The sequence below is a fragment of the Canis lupus genome, chromosome 25 (genome assembly GCF_048164855.1).
Source record: "Canis lupus baileyi chromosome 25, mCanLup2.hap1, whole genome shotgun sequence".
NCBI lineage: Eukaryota > Metazoa > Chordata > Mammalia > Carnivora > Canidae > Canis > Canis lupus.
In genome coordinates, this window is record NC_132862.1 from 20,517,988 (window position 1) to 20,536,044 (window position 18,057).

General features: G+C 37.2%; 1 protein-coding gene across 6 annotated transcripts in view; it reads right to left on the bottom strand.

Annotated features, from left to right (window-relative positions):
- Positions 1-18,057, bottom strand: part of BMAL2 (basic helix-loop-helix ARNT like 2) — a 117,171-nt gene that overhangs the window by 18,804 nt on the left and 80,310 nt on the right. For all 6 annotated transcript variants that reach the window (XR_012017571.1, XM_072798571.1, XM_072798570.1 and 3 more), the window contains 5 exons: positions 5,455-5,695; positions 4,973-5,079; positions 4,669-4,819; positions 3,709-3,767; positions 2,840-2,948 (listed from right to left, as the gene is read on the bottom strand). Coding sequence is in view for 5 of the 6 variants with exons in the window: in XM_072798571.1 (XP_072654672.1) it covers positions 2,840-2,948; positions 3,709-3,767; positions 4,669-4,819; positions 4,973-5,079; positions 5,455-5,695 (667 nt within the window). In the remaining variant the exon portion in view is untranslated. The remainder of the gene's footprint in view (positions 1-2,839; positions 2,949-3,708; positions 3,768-4,668; positions 4,820-4,972; positions 5,080-5,454; positions 5,696-18,057) is intronic.

Below are 18,057 nucleotides of genomic sequence, written 5' to 3' on the forward strand. Positions count from 1 at the left end.
TCTTTATCAGATAGATTGGCTATCTCTATTTATTTTTTCCTAGGGTTTTGTCTTGTTTTATTTGGTGCATATTTCTTTCTCCTCATTTTGACTGACTTAATGTTTTTGTTTCCATGAATTAAGTGGAATAGCTACTTCTCCTAAACTTGAGGAAATGGGCTTGTGTAAGGTTGTCCTCTATGTAGACTAAGAACCTGATAACTTTTGCTGACTGGCTAGACCTGGGGTGGCATGGATGGGGATCCCAGGGTACTCTATGCTAGGGCTGCCCTGGTGGGAGCTGGAGCTGAAGTGGTCACAGGTCAGTAGAGTCCCAGTGCTGTTTGCACAGAGGGTGCCCTGGCAGGACAGCAGAGATGAGGCAGTATAAACTGGGGGTTTCTGGGGCTCTCCACATAGAGAGAAGCTTGGCAGAATGGCTGGAAATTAGGCAGGGCTGAGCCTGAGGGTTCTGGAGCACATTGTGAAGAGAAGCACCCTGATGGAGCATCTGGAGCTAATGCAGGCATGAGCCAGGTGGTCCCAGAGTGCTCTGCACCAGAGGTCATGTGGAAGTGAAGTGGTTCAGGCCTGGAATATTCTAGGGTACTTTGTACCTGTATCACCTTTGCAAGACAGCTGGAGCTGTAGTGAACACTGACCTGGTATGTGCTATACTGAGACCACCTTGCTGGGACAGCAGGGCTGGTGTGGGCTAGGGGCATGAAGCTCACCGAAGAAACAGGCCGTCTAGGATGCTGCATCCTAGATGCTGGGACCCTGCTCCCATCCACACTCTCTAGGTGGAGGGGGACTATAAGCTGTGGCAGCTAGCCCCTCTGACCTGGAGTTCCAGGAGCTCCCTTGCTATTGGACAAAGTTCAAGGCTAGTTCCTGTAGATTCTAGTTGCTCTTCTAAATGGTGGCTTATTTGTGTATGCCCCATGGCAGACAAATCTGCTTCTAGTCCCTCAGCATGATCTCTTCCCACTGCTGTTTGCAGTGTCAAGGGTAGGGATTCCCTTTGTTACCGTGTCTGTATCTTTCTTGCTATTCTTTCTGTAGTCTCTATATCTTCAATTGTACAGAAGCTGTTCAGTCAGCCTTTAGTTCTTCTTTAGGAGAAACTGCTCTATAAATAGGTATAGATTTGGTGTGTGTGTTTGTGTGGCAGAGATGAATTCAGGGTCTTCTTATGTCACAATCTTGGAACAGAATCTTTTCCTTATGATTTTTCTCTAGCTTACTTTATTGTAAGACTATATATATAATACATTACAAAATATGTGTTAATTTACTATCTACGTTATTGGTAAGACTTCTAGTCAACAGTAGACTATTAGTATTTAAATTTTAGAAGTTATATGAAGATATTTGGAGGAGTGGATTATGTCCTCAACTCCCATGTTGTTCAAGGGTCAGCTGTATATATTTGTAACTGTGAGTAGGGTTGAGCAATTGTTTTTTGTTTTTGTTTTAATTTTAGGAGGTTAACATACAGTGTAATATTGGTTTCTAGAGTAGGATTCAGTGATTCACCACTTATATACAATACTCGGTGGGGGTTGAGCAACTGTTGAAGGCTCAGTACCATTTACAATTTTTTCTATTCTATTCTCTTTTTATTGGGTTCTTTTAAAAAATTACTTAATAACTTTATATCCTATATAAAGTTTAATATAAATAAAAGCTAATAAAATTATAAAATTTATAAAGTTTAAATAGTTTATTCTTTTATAAAACTTCATATAGTAAGATATATTAAGTTCATTTTAGCATATGAAACATGTATTTCCTGCAATTTATTATTTTACCTTTGTCATAATGGCTATTACACTTAAGTTTTCAGTTTTTATATAATTTATCAACTTTTTTCTTTATGAATTCTGGATTTTTTATGATGCTTAGAAAGGACTTTTTTTTTTTAAAGATTTTATTTATTCATGAGAGAGAGAGAGAGAGGCACGCAGAGACATAGGCAGAGAAAGAAGCAGGCTCCATGTAGGGTGCCCGATGTGGGACTCAAGGGTAACGCCCTGGGCTGATCAGCTTAGCTGCTGAGTCACCCAGGCATCCCAGAAAGGACTTTCCAAACTAAGATTATAAGAGTTCATATCTCTGTTCTTGAAATACTTCTATAGTTCTTAAATTTTACTTTGAACTCTTTGGTTTATCTGAAATTTATTTTAATATAAAGAATAAAGTTGGTGTTCAGCTTTCCGTTCCCCCCCCCATTGGTTATAGAGTTATTATAATGCTCTTAGTTGTTTAATCTATTTCCCCTCACTGATTTGAAATGCCACTTTTACCATATAATAAAATTCCCATATATGTTTGGGAATATTTCTGAAATCTGTTCTTTCCCATTAATCTATTTGTGGATTGTACTGAAATGTTTTAGTGACTAAAACTTTACAATATATTTTAATATCAATTAGGGTTAATCTCTTTTGGTTTTTAGAATTTTCCTCGATATGTTTAGTAATATTTGTTGAATTCTAAAAACATCTGCAAGATGCCATTTTGACTGGATCCACATTGAATTCATAGATTAGCTTAACAAACACTAGCATCCTTACAGTAGTGGTCTTCCCATTGAAAAAACAACTATCCAGAAAGTTATTCAAGTCATCTTTTGTGAACTTTTGTAGCATTAAAAATTTGTTTTCATATAATTCTGAACACTTGTAAAGTTCATGTCTAAATACTTCATTGTTACTTCTAGAAAAATGATCTTCTCTTCCATTATATTATTGAACTAGTTACTGTTTACACACAGGAAACTTCCTGATTTTTAAATGTTGGTTTTATAAATATAATAATTTAACTTGTGAAAATATTTGGACCAATAAAACATTACCTTTGTAAATCTAGGACTTCATTTACAATATCTGTTCCAATACTACCAGCACCAAGTACTATTCCAGCAGACATTCCAGGCACACTAATACAAGACTGTTTAGAGGATTCTAAATAATAACAACAAAAGGAAAAATTCAATTGAAGACTTTTAAAACATATATATATATATAACTTTGGTTAATATTTTTTATTTCAACTCAAATATATTTCCTGTTTCCCTCTTTAAGAGAAATAGCTACATCCTAAAATGTTACAGCCATTCATGCTTGCATTACAAACATAACTCATGATGGTTTAAGCTATGTATAAAGAATGATAGGAATCAAATGTATAGAACATCACTGAGGGTACAATCATAACTTGTAATCCTTGAGTATAGATATTTCATTCCCATTGTAATCTCCATACTAAAGCTAGAGCAATACTGCTTTATTTTTAATATTCCTGAATATTTCTATTTTTATTTGTACAAGTAATGCATTAAAATGTTTCTATGGTGGAAAACCAAGATAAGCAAAAACTTCCTCTTAATGCTTTTCATTAACTTGCCCAACAGATGTGTATTGAATAACACAAACTACAAAGAACTATGGAGGCTGCTAGGGGTAGATAATGGATAAAATACCATTCCTACTCTTGAAGCAATCAGTCTAGTGGCAGGCCAGTTGAGCAAACAACTATTGTGATACGATGTAAGATTATAATGGAAGTATGATCAAAGTATTGTAGAAATTCTGAAAAGGATAACTTAAGCTATAGAAGTTTTTGCAGTTTTACCTTGAAATGTTTCCTTCTCCAAACAGAAAAAGATGGTAATAATAGCAACAATCCTAGTAATAAATCTCTATCCTTTAAAACTAAGCTTACCTTCTGATGATTGAGAACTGCAAGGAAGTAATGATACTTCTCTCATCTCACTATGTCCCCTAAAATTAAGAAATACCATAGGTGATTTTTCTTAAGTAAAGGAAATTATTAAGGTCACTACATTAAAGCCCTGTGTATTTATCAGTTCTTGGCCTTTTTGTTGTATATATACACGTTGTTAATATCATCACAAGAGATCAAAGTATTGATATGCTAAGTACCCGGGCTTTTGCCCAATGCCCTATTACTCTGTAAGGTACATTTTCTCACAGTAACAAACTCTGTATACTAATGATAAGAAGGCAAGGATTATTGGAATGAATAACAGGGGATACTGTTAGAGATACTAAGCTTTGGGGGCCTTTTAAAAAAAACTAAATATAGTAGATTAGGAAATAGAATTTGCTGGATGCAACCTTACAACAATCATGAAGAAAAACTTACAGGAAAAAACAACTTAGAATGGGCTATGTTATCCTATTAAGCAAATCAGGAAAAGTTGGCGCTTCTTCTAGGCTGGCTGACACAGTCATAGCCAGATATTCCCAAACAATCACTTCTAGTACCCCAGGCTTAGAAGATGTGCATGTAAAAATGACGTGCAGGACAAAATAATTTCTTACAAAAATATATAGTTTAAAGCTACAACTTCATCATTTAGTGGAGGGACAAGGCAAGGCCATGAAGAGTAGGAAGGAATAGCTTGAGTGAATGTATTTACTATCACATTTTGTACCAAGCAAAAAGAAATGTATTACAAAAGGGAAAATTATGAGAAGTAATTTTCATAATTTCAGATTATGAGAAGTAACATCACTGAACAGTAAATTAATTGCCAAAAAAAAATGTCCTCAAGTTACAAAACCAGATGATCATACAACTTTAATGGTTTAGCAAGATGAGAAAAGACACTCATTTGAAGTTAACATAAAGGTCTTAACAACATAAAAAATTACTTACAAAACTAAAGTGTTGACAGACACAATATATTCCAGTTCTTTGGTCCAAGGATTTGTGAAACTAAACCACTGGCTTTTTAAAGTTACAAAAGAGCCGTCTTTCTTTCTGAACTTGTATGAATCTGTAAATATTTTCTCTTTGCTCTGTAGAACTTAACAGGAGAAGGTGGTAATTAGCATAATGGTCTACAACTATATAAATCAATCACCTGAGGATTAATTCAAGTTTCAGATTTCACAGGAATGAGACATGAGTAGAAGCTGTAATTAAAAAATACCAGAAAATTACCCCACTGAATGCATACCTGCTTTGTGCTTATCAGTCAAATTACTATGGTCATCCTGATGAAAATATTCATAACAAGAAGTTCCCAGAAGTTCCTGAGGCAGATATCCTAAAATTGCTGTTGCCCTGGTGTTAAAATTGAAAATAAACTTCAGATTGGTGAATGCATTCCCTTCCAGAGTACTATTGGCCCCATACCAATAGTCAGGGTCAGGGATAGTAGGAAAGTGGACAGGGGGATGAGTAACCCATATGCATCACTGGGCTCCCTTTGGCTATCCTAGACCCAGATTAAGGTACAAAATAGAATGGACACCCACCCAGTCCAGAGAATGCTCTTTCAACCATTCACTAATAAAATTGTAGCCACACACCATGCTCAGTTTCTGCACCACTGGCTAAAATATATTCCAGTTTTTATCTAGCAGTGCTACAAAGCACATCTTTAATAGCCTTAAGTACCCCATTGAACTCTAATCATTATGGCATATAAATGTTCACCTTTGGTCCACATAGACAAATTTTCCATTCATTGCAAACCGGGTTATAAATTCAGTTGGCTTCACTTTAATCTCTCCACTGTTCTGTGGGACAATATATGGATGTAATCTTCCAATGGCAACAAGGCAGGTAAAATTACTACTGTTTTTCTTATTGTCCCTTTCTTCTTCCAGTCCAACAATATTTGGAGGCCAGCTTCTCAAGTAACCAGTGCAGTGGATGGTACAGAATTTTCTATGATCTAAGTCAAAAGTTGTTAAAAAAGAATGTTTGAGTCATTGTGAATAAACTCTTAAATTTCTTTGACATTTATAATAGTTATAATTATGCTATAAAGCATTTTAGCATTTAAACGTGCTAAAATATGAAAGGGGAAGATGTTGCATTGAAAAGAAATCATCAATTTCATTTAACAACCTTATTAATGGGTTGTTTTTCTCATAAAGTATACCTACTACAATAAAAAGTTAAAAGATTGATTTAATTTACGTTTAAGTAGGCCTAGAGCTTAATATATTGCCAAGCCAGTTTTTAAAATTATAATAATTCATATTTGTTAGAAAAAGTTAAACTTCAAGCTCCCTTGCTCTTTGCCACCAAGGTGCTATTTTTAGCTAACTCTTTGGTATAATTCATATTCAAAATTTATAAAGAACAGTTAATTACACAGAAATTCTTAAATTTCTTATTTAGCACTTATATAATTGTTAATTTTTATCTATGGTTATAATAGACTATAAAAATATTTAGAGAACATTTGGAGAAATTCATAAAAGGTATAAAAATAAATTTTAATTTAAATTTCACTTTTCAGAAAACTCTCAAGCAATTAATTCATAGGAAAAAGCTTGTCAAATAGGCCTGATCAAAATAATAAAAAATTAGAGATAATACATATGCTCAAGTATCAGGAAATTCTTAAAACAATGAGATGCAACACAGGCATAAAAAATTGGCAGTATATAGATTACAGCAATCCACAGGTAAAAAAAAAACAAAAAACAAAAAAACTGACTTAAATTTTCAAAAGAAGGAAGAAAAAAGCCTGGCAAAAATTATTACTGTTGTTTGTGATAAGATTTAGAAAAGACCAGAACATTCATTGTTTTAAATCACTATTTGGCAAGACTGTTATTACAACAAATTAAAAAAAAAATGAACAGAGGATAATAAGTAAATCTTATAAGACAGCAACTACTAGTAATAGCAAAGACCTGGAGAATACTTTATATGCCATGCTGTTTTAAGTGCTTTAAATGTATAATCTTAATAATCCTGTGAGGTGTTCTTATATTAGCACCATTATCTCAGGAAACTGAGAGTTAATGCCACAGTCACAGCAGAAAGAGTGGAGCTGTGAATGCTCTGTCGTGGAAGGTGTCCAAACATGAGATGTCTGTGTGATGAAGGGGGAAGGGAACAAATGGTGTTTCAGTCAGAGGGAACAGCCAGTGTAAGCCCAGAGCCAAGAGTGTCAGACGTTGCTGAAGGCATAGTCTGTGATGAGGAAGTGGCTTGAGAACAAAGCAGTGAACAGATAGGTTAGCTCTTGTTTTTGTTTGTTTTTTAAAAGATTTTATTTATTTGATAAATATTTGAGAGAGAGAGCATATGCATGAGTGAGAGAGAGAAAGCAGGGCAGAGGGAGGAGAAGCAGACTCCCTGCTGAGCAGGAAGCCTGACATGGGGCTTGATCCCAGGACTCTGGGATCACCCAAGCCAAAGGCAGATGCCCAACTAACTTGAGCCACCCAGGCACCCCTAGGTTAGCTCTAGTAAACCATGCATAGGACATTGCACTCATCACCTAACAGACATCACCACCTCCATGGTCCACAGATGTCTTAATCTGTCATTATCTCTTTCAAAAAACCACATGTATTTTTTTCTTTTTTAAAAAATAATTTAAGCGTAATTAACACACAATGTTACATTAGTTTCAGGTATACAACATAGTGATTCAACAAGTTTAAACATTATGCTATGTTCACAAGTGTAGCTACCATCTGTCACCATACAATGCTGTATCATTGACTGTATTTCTTATTCTGTGCCTTTTATTCTCATGACTTATTCATTCCATAACTAAAAGCCCGTATCGCCTAATCCCCTTCACCCATTTTCCCCATAACTTCATCCCTCTCCCTTTCGGCAACCATCAGTTTGTCCTATGTTTATAGTTTTTATGTTCTTCGTTTGTTTGTTCTTTCATTTTAAATTCCACATATTAGTGAATCATACGGTATTTGACTTATTTTACTTAGCATAATACCCTCCAGGTCTGTCCCTGTTGTCTTATATGGTACAATAGCATCCTTTTTCATGGCTGTGTAATATTTCTACAGAATCAAAAGTGAAGGAAAAAAAAAAAACTATGGGGACTACACCAAACTCAAAAGGTTTTCCCTGGTGAAGGGAACCATCAGTAAGACAAAAAGGCAACCTACTGAATGGGAGAAGATGTTTGCAAATGATATATCCAATAAGGGGTTAATATCCAAAATAAATAATGAATTTATAAAACTCAACAACCCACACACCAAAAAAAAAAAAAAAAAATTAAAAATGGGCAAAGGACCTGACTAGACAATTTTCCAAAGAAGACATGCAGATGGCCAAAAACTCACATGAAAAAAAATGCTTAGCATCACTAATCATCAGGGAAATGCAAATCCAAAGCACAATGAGATATCACCTGACACCTGTCAGAATGGCTAAAATAAAAAATATAAGAAATAACAAGTGTTGGTAAGGATGTGGAGAAAAAGGAACCCTAATACACTGTGGGTGGGAATGCAAATTGGTACAACCAATGTTCTTCAAAAACTTAGAAATATATGATCCAATAATTCCTCTACTGGGTATTTACCCCAAAAAAGCAAAAATACTTATCTGAGAGGATATATGTACTTCTATGTTTATTGCAGCATTACTTACAATAGCCAATATATGGAAGCAACCTAAGAGTCCATCAATAGATGAATAAATAAGATGTGGTATATGCATACTATGGAATATTATGCAGCCAAATCCTATCTTTATCACTTACTCCCTATTCTGTTTATTGATCATTGTCAATCCAGGTAGTTAAATGAGAAACCTGGGAGTCCTACCGGATTCCTTTCTTTATAACATCCAAAATACCTTAAGGTAAATAAAATTGGGATAAATGGTAAATACAAGGTTTTCATTCATATTAAAATTAGATGGCAGTCAAAAGTCAAAAAGCTCATACACGGACTTTGGCATTTCTGATAACACTTGCTTGTGAATTTACAAATGATACTGGCTAAAAATTTAACTAAAAATGTAGATTAAAAAAGTTAAAAAAAAAGTTTCACATTAATATGGAATCTCATCATATCTAGCATTTTACTTTGATTCTTCTCTAATAACAGGGTTGCCAACCAAACTTCCAATTTAATCTGTCTCACAATTCTCACTGTGAACATTTATTCAGCTGGCAGACTTTTAGTTGGGATTATGTAATTCCATCCACTGCAATCCATTTGATCAATTGTCTTAGGCTTTTTTTTTAATATCATAAAATACCCCTTATCTCAAGATTTCTTAGGGGCGCCTGGGTAGCTCAGTCAGTGAAGCTTTTGACTCATGATTTTGATGCAGGTCATGATCTCGGGGTTGTAAGATTGAGCCCTGTGTCAGGCTTCACACTTAGGTGGGAGTCTGCTTGAGATTTTCTCCCTCTCCCTCTGCCCCTCCCCATGCTCACATGCTGTCTCTCTCTCTCGCTAAAATAAGTAAATCTTGGGATCCCTGGGTGGCGCAGCAGTTTAGCGCCTGCCTTTGGCCCAGGGCGTGATCCTGGAGACCCAGGATCGAGTCCCACGTCAGGCTCCTGGTGCACGGAGCCTGCTTCTTCCTCTGCCTGTGTCTCTGCCTGTCTCTCTCACTGTGTGTCTATCATAAATAAATAAAAAAAATTAAAAAAAAAATAAAATAAGTAAATCTTAAAAAAAATCTTTAGACTTTTACCTAAATATTGGGGTCATGGGCCCCAGTCCTTACCAAGCTGTTTACAGCAGCTGCACAGGGTAGATTCAAGTATAACCTACTCCATGATTTTTGGAAAGGGGGAAAAATTCGTATTAAGCCAAACACTGCCTTCATTTATAGGACATCTTTTCAAAATCCTTCATGAAATTTTTCTTCAGGTTGAAGCCTAGGTCTCTCAACTTGGTATCTTGTGTCTTAGTTTGAATTCTCACAGAAGTAGATCCTGAGACCAGGATTCAGGTACAAGAAGCATATTTGATAGGTGATTCCGGGAACACTAGTAGGGAAGTGGGACGAGACAGGAAAAAGAAGGAAACTAATAAAGGATATGTTCTCCAGCAAGTTGCCACTTTGGAAAATCAATGTTATATCTCAGCGGGGGCACTCTGGGAGAAAATCTAAAAGAACCTCAGAACTAAGTAATCTGAAGAAAAAGAAAGGATGTTTATTCATAAGTTCCCTTCAGGCAGTGGATGAGGGGCATGCTTACAGGGAGCATTGATTCTCTACGACTTGAGGTCTACCCCTAGTTAACGTAGGCAGAATGGTCTCTAAAGAAGAGAGAAGGTCTAGCAGAGTCATGGAGGTTGGACTTTGGAAACAAGGTGGCAAGCCCTTGAAGTGGTAGGCTCGAAGAGGATAGGTCACGGTATACTGACAGCATCTGCCACACTTGCACAGGGAGCCAAAGGGATTCTGGGTGTACTGCTGTATTACTGATGATCTTCTATTTACTTTTTCATCAGAGACACACAGAGAGAGGGGCATTGACATAGGTAGAGGGAGAAGCAGGCTCCCTATGGGGAGCCTGATGCAGATACTCAACCACTGAGCCACCCCAGTGTCCCACTGATGATCTTATTAAGGTAAGTTTGAGAAACACCCAAAATATTTGGTAGTAGTCATCCATCCTTCATCAGCCCTTGATTTCATAAGTAGAGATACATAAGTAATTTTATCCCTATGTTAGAAGTTTTTTCAAAATTTGAGTCTATAACATTCACATTAGAATTAGGGCATAAATCATGTTTTTACTGTCAATCTTATTTTTTTTTGTCAATCCTATTTTAAAAAACTTTTTATTATGGAAAAATCTCAAACGTACAAAATCAGAACAGTGTGATGAAACCCCACTTGAGTGACTCATGGCCAATGTTGAGAAATGGCTTTTCCATAAATTGTAAGCTCAGTTTCAGTTAGCATAAAAGGGCTGCTTTATAGTCTTTTTTTTTAATTTTTATTTACTTATGATAGTCACAGAGAGAGAGAGAGAGAGAGAGGCAGAGACACAGGCAGAGGGAGAAGCAGGCTCCATGCACCGGGAGCCTGATGTGGGATTTGATCCCGGGTCTCCAGGATCACGCCCTGGGCCAAAGGCAGGCGCCAAACCGCTGCGCCACCCAGGGATCCCTAGTGTTTCTTTTAAATTTAAGTGTAATTGAAACAAAACTATGGAGACAAGACATCAGTGGTTGCCAGGAGGAGATGAATAAGCAGAGCACAGTGGATTTTAGTGCAGTGAGAATACTCTGTATATTATAATGATGGATATGTGTCATTATGCACTTGCCTGAACCCATCAGAATGTACACTACCATGAGGGAACCCTAAGGTCAACTGCGGACTCTGGGTGATGATGATAGGTCAGTGTAGGTTCATCCTTGCAACAAATGTACTATTTTGGTGGGAGATGTTAGTATTGGGGGAGGCTTTGCATGTGTGGGGACAGGGGTAGGTGGGAAATCTGTCCTTCCCTCTCATTTTCATTGTAAACCTAAAACTGTTCTAAAGAATAGTCTTAAAAATTAAAATTTTAAACATAACTGCCATGCTGTGGCAAAAAAGAAAATCACCTTTACTAACTATGAGCTTTCCACATTAATCAGGAGTGGTCTTAAAACATAATCGCATTGGCTATTACTGGGAAGAACATTTAGGAGCAACTATATGCACAATATAATTATTTCGCTTGATACTCTTCCTTGGCTAAAGTAGAATACAAGATGATTTCACGTGTGAGAACCCATCCATGTGGCCAATCAGGGTTCAATTTTGTTGTTACCTTACCCTGGTCAAGCTATCTGTCTACAGGCCATTGTCCTCAAACCAGGCACTGCAAAGAAAGGCCACACTGATTGTTAACACATGCCCTTACCATTCCTTCGGCCAAATTGGCCGTGTGTCTTTGGCTGGCACAGAGCTCTGGAGTATAAAGTGAATTTTTGGTTCAAGTGCTTGAGCAGATTAAAAAGTCTTTTTTGAAAAGATATTTGACTCTGACTGCAGGCATCTGTGTGGCCCAGCTTGACGTGGGTGTGAACATCCGTGTGTGGGCAGGAATACATTCCTACGACAAAAGCCAACCCCCTTGCTGTGTGTCTGCTGCAGAAATCATTGAGAATGGGTCTCTTTCATCAATAACCTTTTGGCATCCAGGAAGCTGCTTTAGTAGGTGGCGTGGCATAGTAGAAAGAATACCGATTTTAAAGCCCTGTTCCTGATTCTGCTACTCTCTCTGTGACTTCAGACAAATTACATAAACTTTTTCTCCTTCAGTTTCCTTGGGTGCAAGATAAGGATGGTTTACATGGGACTGTTATTCAGATTAAATTAGGTATTTATTCAAAGTGATTGGCATATAGATTTTAAATAATCATTGAGTTGCTTGCTGAAGAAGTGAATTTTATTTCATTTTCTTCTCCTTCTGAGCTACAAATAATGGCTTCTATTTATTGAGTGCCTACGAGGAGCCAAGTACTGCATTAGCCACATGTAATCCCTGACTCCCATAAGGTGGTGGTATTATACCCATTGTATCAGTCTGCTAGGGCTGTGCTAACAAAATACACAGGCTGGGCGGCTTAAACAACAGAAATTTATTTTCTCACTGTTCTGGAGGCTAGAAGTCCAAAAGTGTTGGCAGATTTGCCTTCTCTGAGGTCTCTTTGGCTTGTAGATGGCTGACTTCTCACTGTCCCCATGTGACCTCTTTGTGTGTATGCATCCCTTGTGTCTCTTTCCCCCCCTTTTTTTCTTTCCCCTTTTTCAAAAAAAATTATTTATTTTAGAGAGAAAGAGCACTCACACGAGTGAGGGGGAGAGGCAGAGGGATTGAGAGAATCCCAAGTCAGCTCCCTACTGAGTGTGGAGCCAGGACCCTGAGATCATGACCTGAGCCGAAATCAAGAGTCAGATATTTAACTGACTGAGCCACCCAGGCTCCCCTCTTCTTATTGAGAAGGCCAGTCATACTGGATTAGGGCCTCATTCTATAACCTCATTTGACCTCAACTACCTCTTAAAAGGCCTTGTCTCTAAATACAGTCACTTTGGGAGTTGGGGCTTCAGTGTGTGAATTTTGGGGAAATATGATTCAGTCCATAACACCCATTTTTCATATATTGAGAAAAATTTGCTTCCAGTTGTACAATTGCTAAGCAGCAGACGTGATATTAAAGCCCTATCGAGGAGCACCTGGGTGGCTCAGTTGGTTAAGTGTCTGCCTTTGGCTCAGGTCATGATCCTGCCCTCCCCACTCCCTGAGTCAGGCTCCATGCTCAGCGTGGAGTCTGGTTCTCCCTCTCCATCTATTCCTCCCCCTGCTCATGCTTACTCTCTTTCAAATAAACAAAGTCATTAAAAAAAAAAGACTATTGAATTCAGAGTCCAGGCCTCTTCTACTCTGTCCTAATCCTGTCCACCAGCATGGCTGTTGTGAGGCAAAGCCTACTATGAGAACTTGGAACCCTGGAGGGACTTAAAAATATGCCAGTTCCTTTAGCTCATCAAAAAATTCAACTATGAATTAGCTTTAATTTACTATTTGAAATGTTTTTCCAATAAGATTATCAATATTTATTTTAAAATATTTATTAAAAAATCCCTCTGCCTCTTCTATAAAATTTTTTAAAAAGATTTTATTTATTTATTCATGAGAGACAGACAGAGAGAGAGAGAGAGAGAGAGGCAGAGACACAGGCAGAGGGAGAAGCAGGCTCCATGCAGGGAGCCCGACGTGGGACTCGATCCCGGGTCTCCAGGATCACACCCTGGGCTGCAGGCGGTGCTAAACTGCTGCACCACCATGGCTGCCCTCTTCTATAAATTTCTAACTTATAATAAAACCTTTGGAAACCATGTAGAAAGACTAACATTTGATTATTACATCCTTCAAAAATGCTGCTTGGAGTTTCTTTTAACCTAGAACTATACACATGTGTTTTTGCTTATGATTCAATATTTACAAAATACTGTAACAGTACTATGCAGTTCATGGAGGACATCTTTCTTTGTATCTTTGCAAAGGGTTAAAAGACTAGACACAGAAAGTATCATTCTTCTAAGATTATAATCAGTGACTTACTTGGGCTCCTTTATTTAAGAAAAATCCTCCAAGAATGTATTTAAGAAAAATCCTCCAAGAATGTATATATTCAGTGATGTGCTGTCCTAGAATTCCACAAAAGCTGAAATAAAAAATCTAAGGTGACAGAAGAACCTATACAAGGTAGAGTCCAACCATCAATTTGTGACTTGTAGTTACATATTTCAAACCAAATTATAAAATGCCTATTTAATAAATGTAGATGTATTCAACAAGACCCAGATTCCTTTGGTTCCCACTACAGAGCCTTTCCAGATTTACTTCTTATGAGAATTATGTTAAAATGATCCCAGTTGTTCACCGTCTTAGTTAGTTAGGGCTCCCATAACACAGTATCACAGACACTGCGTGACTCAAACAAACTTGTTTCCTCACAATTCTGGAGGCTGGAATTCTGAGATCAGGATAACTGCATAGTTGAGTACTGATGAGTGCTCTCATCCTGGCTTGTAGACAGCTACCACTTTACCATGTGAAATAATAAACTCTCTGCTGTCCCTTCTTACAAGGGCACTAATTACATCACGAGGGCCCCACTCTCACGCCTGAAACTCCTTGGGATCAAATCTTTTAAAATGTTTAAATTGCTTCTTGGGTGAAACAAAAAACATTATGGTGTAGATTAATGCACTAGATTCTTAGTTGTTCTTGTTGAGCTGAGGGCAATTATGTGGTCAATTGGGGAAAAAAGACAACAGGAAGTTCACTTATGCCTTCAGTAAATGTCTAAGCATCTGCAATGTCAGGCATTAGAAAAACAATGAAACTCATTCTAGTGTGGGACACAAATACAAAAGATTAATACTGATAAGAGTGCAGCAAAGTGCTCAAGGTTATTATTAAATTCCCTACCAAACCAAAGGTGAGTACCTGGGACTTAACCCAGCAGAAAGGGAAGTGTCAGGGAAGATTTCCTGGAAAGAAGTGTTGCCTGTATTCTAATGGTTCTGGATCTGCCAGTAGGTTGCATTCTCCATTCCTTCCACTGGGCTGTCTTCATGCTGCTGCTGGTATTCTCGTTTTTGGAGATCTAAGGCTGGTAAACCTCCAGAGCCATTTGGGTAGGTACCTGAGTCCTAGGCTTGACAAATTCAATCTTCTCTTTCATAATGGCACTTCTCAATTTAGGGTTAAGCATTTATGATGGTGAGGTAGGTCATCAAACTGCCCTCTTAAATCTTTCATGTTACTGTTGATCGTGCCCTAGAGTCTGTCTTGTTAGGGAACACATCCCTTGAAATGCTTAAGGGTCTCCCAGCTGGTCTTCATGTCTCCTGTGGTGTAAATAGGAGGTCCTAAGTGGGGACCATACTCAGGGTATCTAATTTGGTATTTCATAATCTACTGCAGTGATGGTAATGGTCACTTAGTTCCCGCTGGACCTAATACAACACAGAAACATTCTTCCTTACTATCAGGTTAGGGGGTCTACTAAAAATGCAAAGATGTTCCTAGGGGCATCTATAAGGCTCATTTGTTACTTTTCTAATCTTTAAAGCAATGGCCTTTAAACATTTTTTTTTATCTTGCATGCTATAAAAAATGTAAGCACCTCTCATGTGCATACATTTTATATATCTACTCTTATACAAATATGTGTATTATAAAACACAAAATTAAAAATAGAGGAAAAAAGATGAAAGCAATGTTTTAAGAATAAATTTTATTAATGGTAAAACTTCTTTAAAAATTGTACATCTCATCTTATCTAATGAAGCTATGTAAATATGCTTTATTATTTTTTAAAACCATGTTTTAACACATTGTGAAACAGTGATTTGAAGGTCGGGTTCTAAATCTAACTTGTTTTATTTTCTTTATTATAGCACTTACTACCATCAGCAAAGTTTTTGTTTAGTTCATTGCTTTGGTCCCAGCATATAGAATAGCATTTGGTCCATAGTATGTAGTTAATAAGTATTTATTGAAAAAAAATTCTTTTTGGACACAATATAGTCGTGCATCCCCTCTCTTTACCACATTCAGTGGTCTCATGTCGCTAAAAGTGTGACTAGTTATGCCACAGAAACTGGCGCAGCTACAAGTCAGGCCTTGATTTATTGTTTCGTTTCCTTCCTGATTGTCTACACCTATGAACATGATGGACAAAATACTAATAATGAAGATCAAACTTAAAAGCATAGGTGCTATATAGTAAAAGGCACAAAAATTGAGCAAATAATCCTCATTAAAAACTATCATTTCAATAAAGTCACAAATATTTTAAAAAATGAGTGAAGTTCTGACAGTCTTCATGATTTCACTTTCAACAAAAAGAAAAATGTTAACCAACATTCATCTCAGAACTATGGTCAGAGAGTTGACTGTTAAACGCTGACCAGCACACCACCGTCCCCAGCCCTAGTGGACCTACAAATCTGGCCTCAGCTGCCTCCTATCACCATCTCCCGTATGTAAGATCTAGTCACACTATTCTTTGCCAAGTGCCCCCAAATGCCAAGTTTTTCCTACATCAAGGTACTTACACTTGTCTGTCAGGAATTTCTTCCCAGAGATTTTTACACAGCTGGCTTCTTCTCATCATTCAGGTCTCAGATCAAATGTCACCTTAGAGAGACATTCTCTGAGAATGCTACAGAAACTACCTCTTCCTAGTCCCTGTCCTCATTATTCCATTTTATTGATTTCATTGCACTTTCTACGACCTAAAATATTTATTAATTTACATGTTGACCAGCTGCCTCCTCTCACTGTACTACAGTGTTCACTAGAGCAATGACTTGACTGCCTGTCTCCAGTGTATTCACTGCATTTGGTATGGTGCCTGGTACATAGTAGGTACTCAGTAATTACTCACTAACCAAAACCTACTAAATTAGAGACTACTGTGTCTGGCAATGATATCATGCTTGTCTCTACCAGTCTTACTTAAGTGTAGCAAGTATGCAGGGTTTTCTAAAACCACGATTATGATAGAAGCTAGGAGATTCTCCCACCAATGGAATTTCAACACCCATCTTGGGCACTGCTGCCCAGGGCATCTGTTCTCCTCCACTCTCCTTGCCCTTTCCTCCTCTTCTACTCCCAGGTAATCTCATACTCGAGACAAGAGTCTAAAGCAGTGGTTCTCAAAAAGACTAGATTAAGAATCAAATTTGTGAGGTTGCAAAGTTTAGAAGTTTAGTAAGATGGCAAGACAAGGAGTGGAGGGTTAAAATCAAGTTTTACAGAGGAAAACATGGTTACACTGGGCACTAGGCATGCCCCAAGACAAAGACAATAAAATACTAGTACTAAATGTGACCATATGGAAACTCTTCTCTTCCCAGAAGGAAAGACAAATTAATCTGAAAATCTTTTTAATTGTAGTTGATACATAATGTTATGTTAGTTTTAGGTGTATAACATAAGGATTTGACAAGTCTATATGTTATGCTTGCCACAAGTGCAGCTCCCATACAATACTTTAACAATATTATTGACTATATTCTGTGTTGTACATTTTATCCCTATGATTTAGTCATTCCATAACCGAAAGCCTATATTTCCCACTCCCCTGCATCCATTTTGTCCGTCTCCCCTTCCCCACCTTCCTTGTGGCAACTATCAGTTTGTTCTCTATATTGATTGTTTATTCATTTGTTCTAGTTTTTAGATTCCACATACAAGTGAAATCCTATGTGTTTGCCTGTCTGACTCATTTCACTTAGTATAACAACCTCTAGGTCCATCTATATATTTGCAATATTGTGGCAATGTCAAAAATCTCAACCTTTTTATGGCTGAGTAATAGTCTAGTGTGTGGTGTGGGATAGGGTAGCTGGGTGATGGGCATTAAGTACATGTGATGTAATGAGCACTGGGTGTTATATACAACTTATCACTGAACTCAACATAGTGCATTATTAATTTTAGAAGTAAACTGAATGTAAATAAAATTTTTAAAATATTCCTTTGTGTGTGTGTACACCACTTCTTTATCCATTCATCTATTGATGGACATTTGGGTTGCTTCTGTATCTTGGCTATTGTAAATAATGCTGCAATTAACACAGGGGTCATATATTTTTTTCAGATTAGTGTTTTCACTTGGGAAGGGGTGGTAAATATCCAGAAGTGGAATTACTAGATTATACAGTATTTCTAATTTTTTGAGGAACCTCCATATTGTTTTCCAAGTAGCTGCAATTTACATTCTCCCCAAAAGTGCACAAGTCTTTTTTCTCTAAATCTTCTTTTTC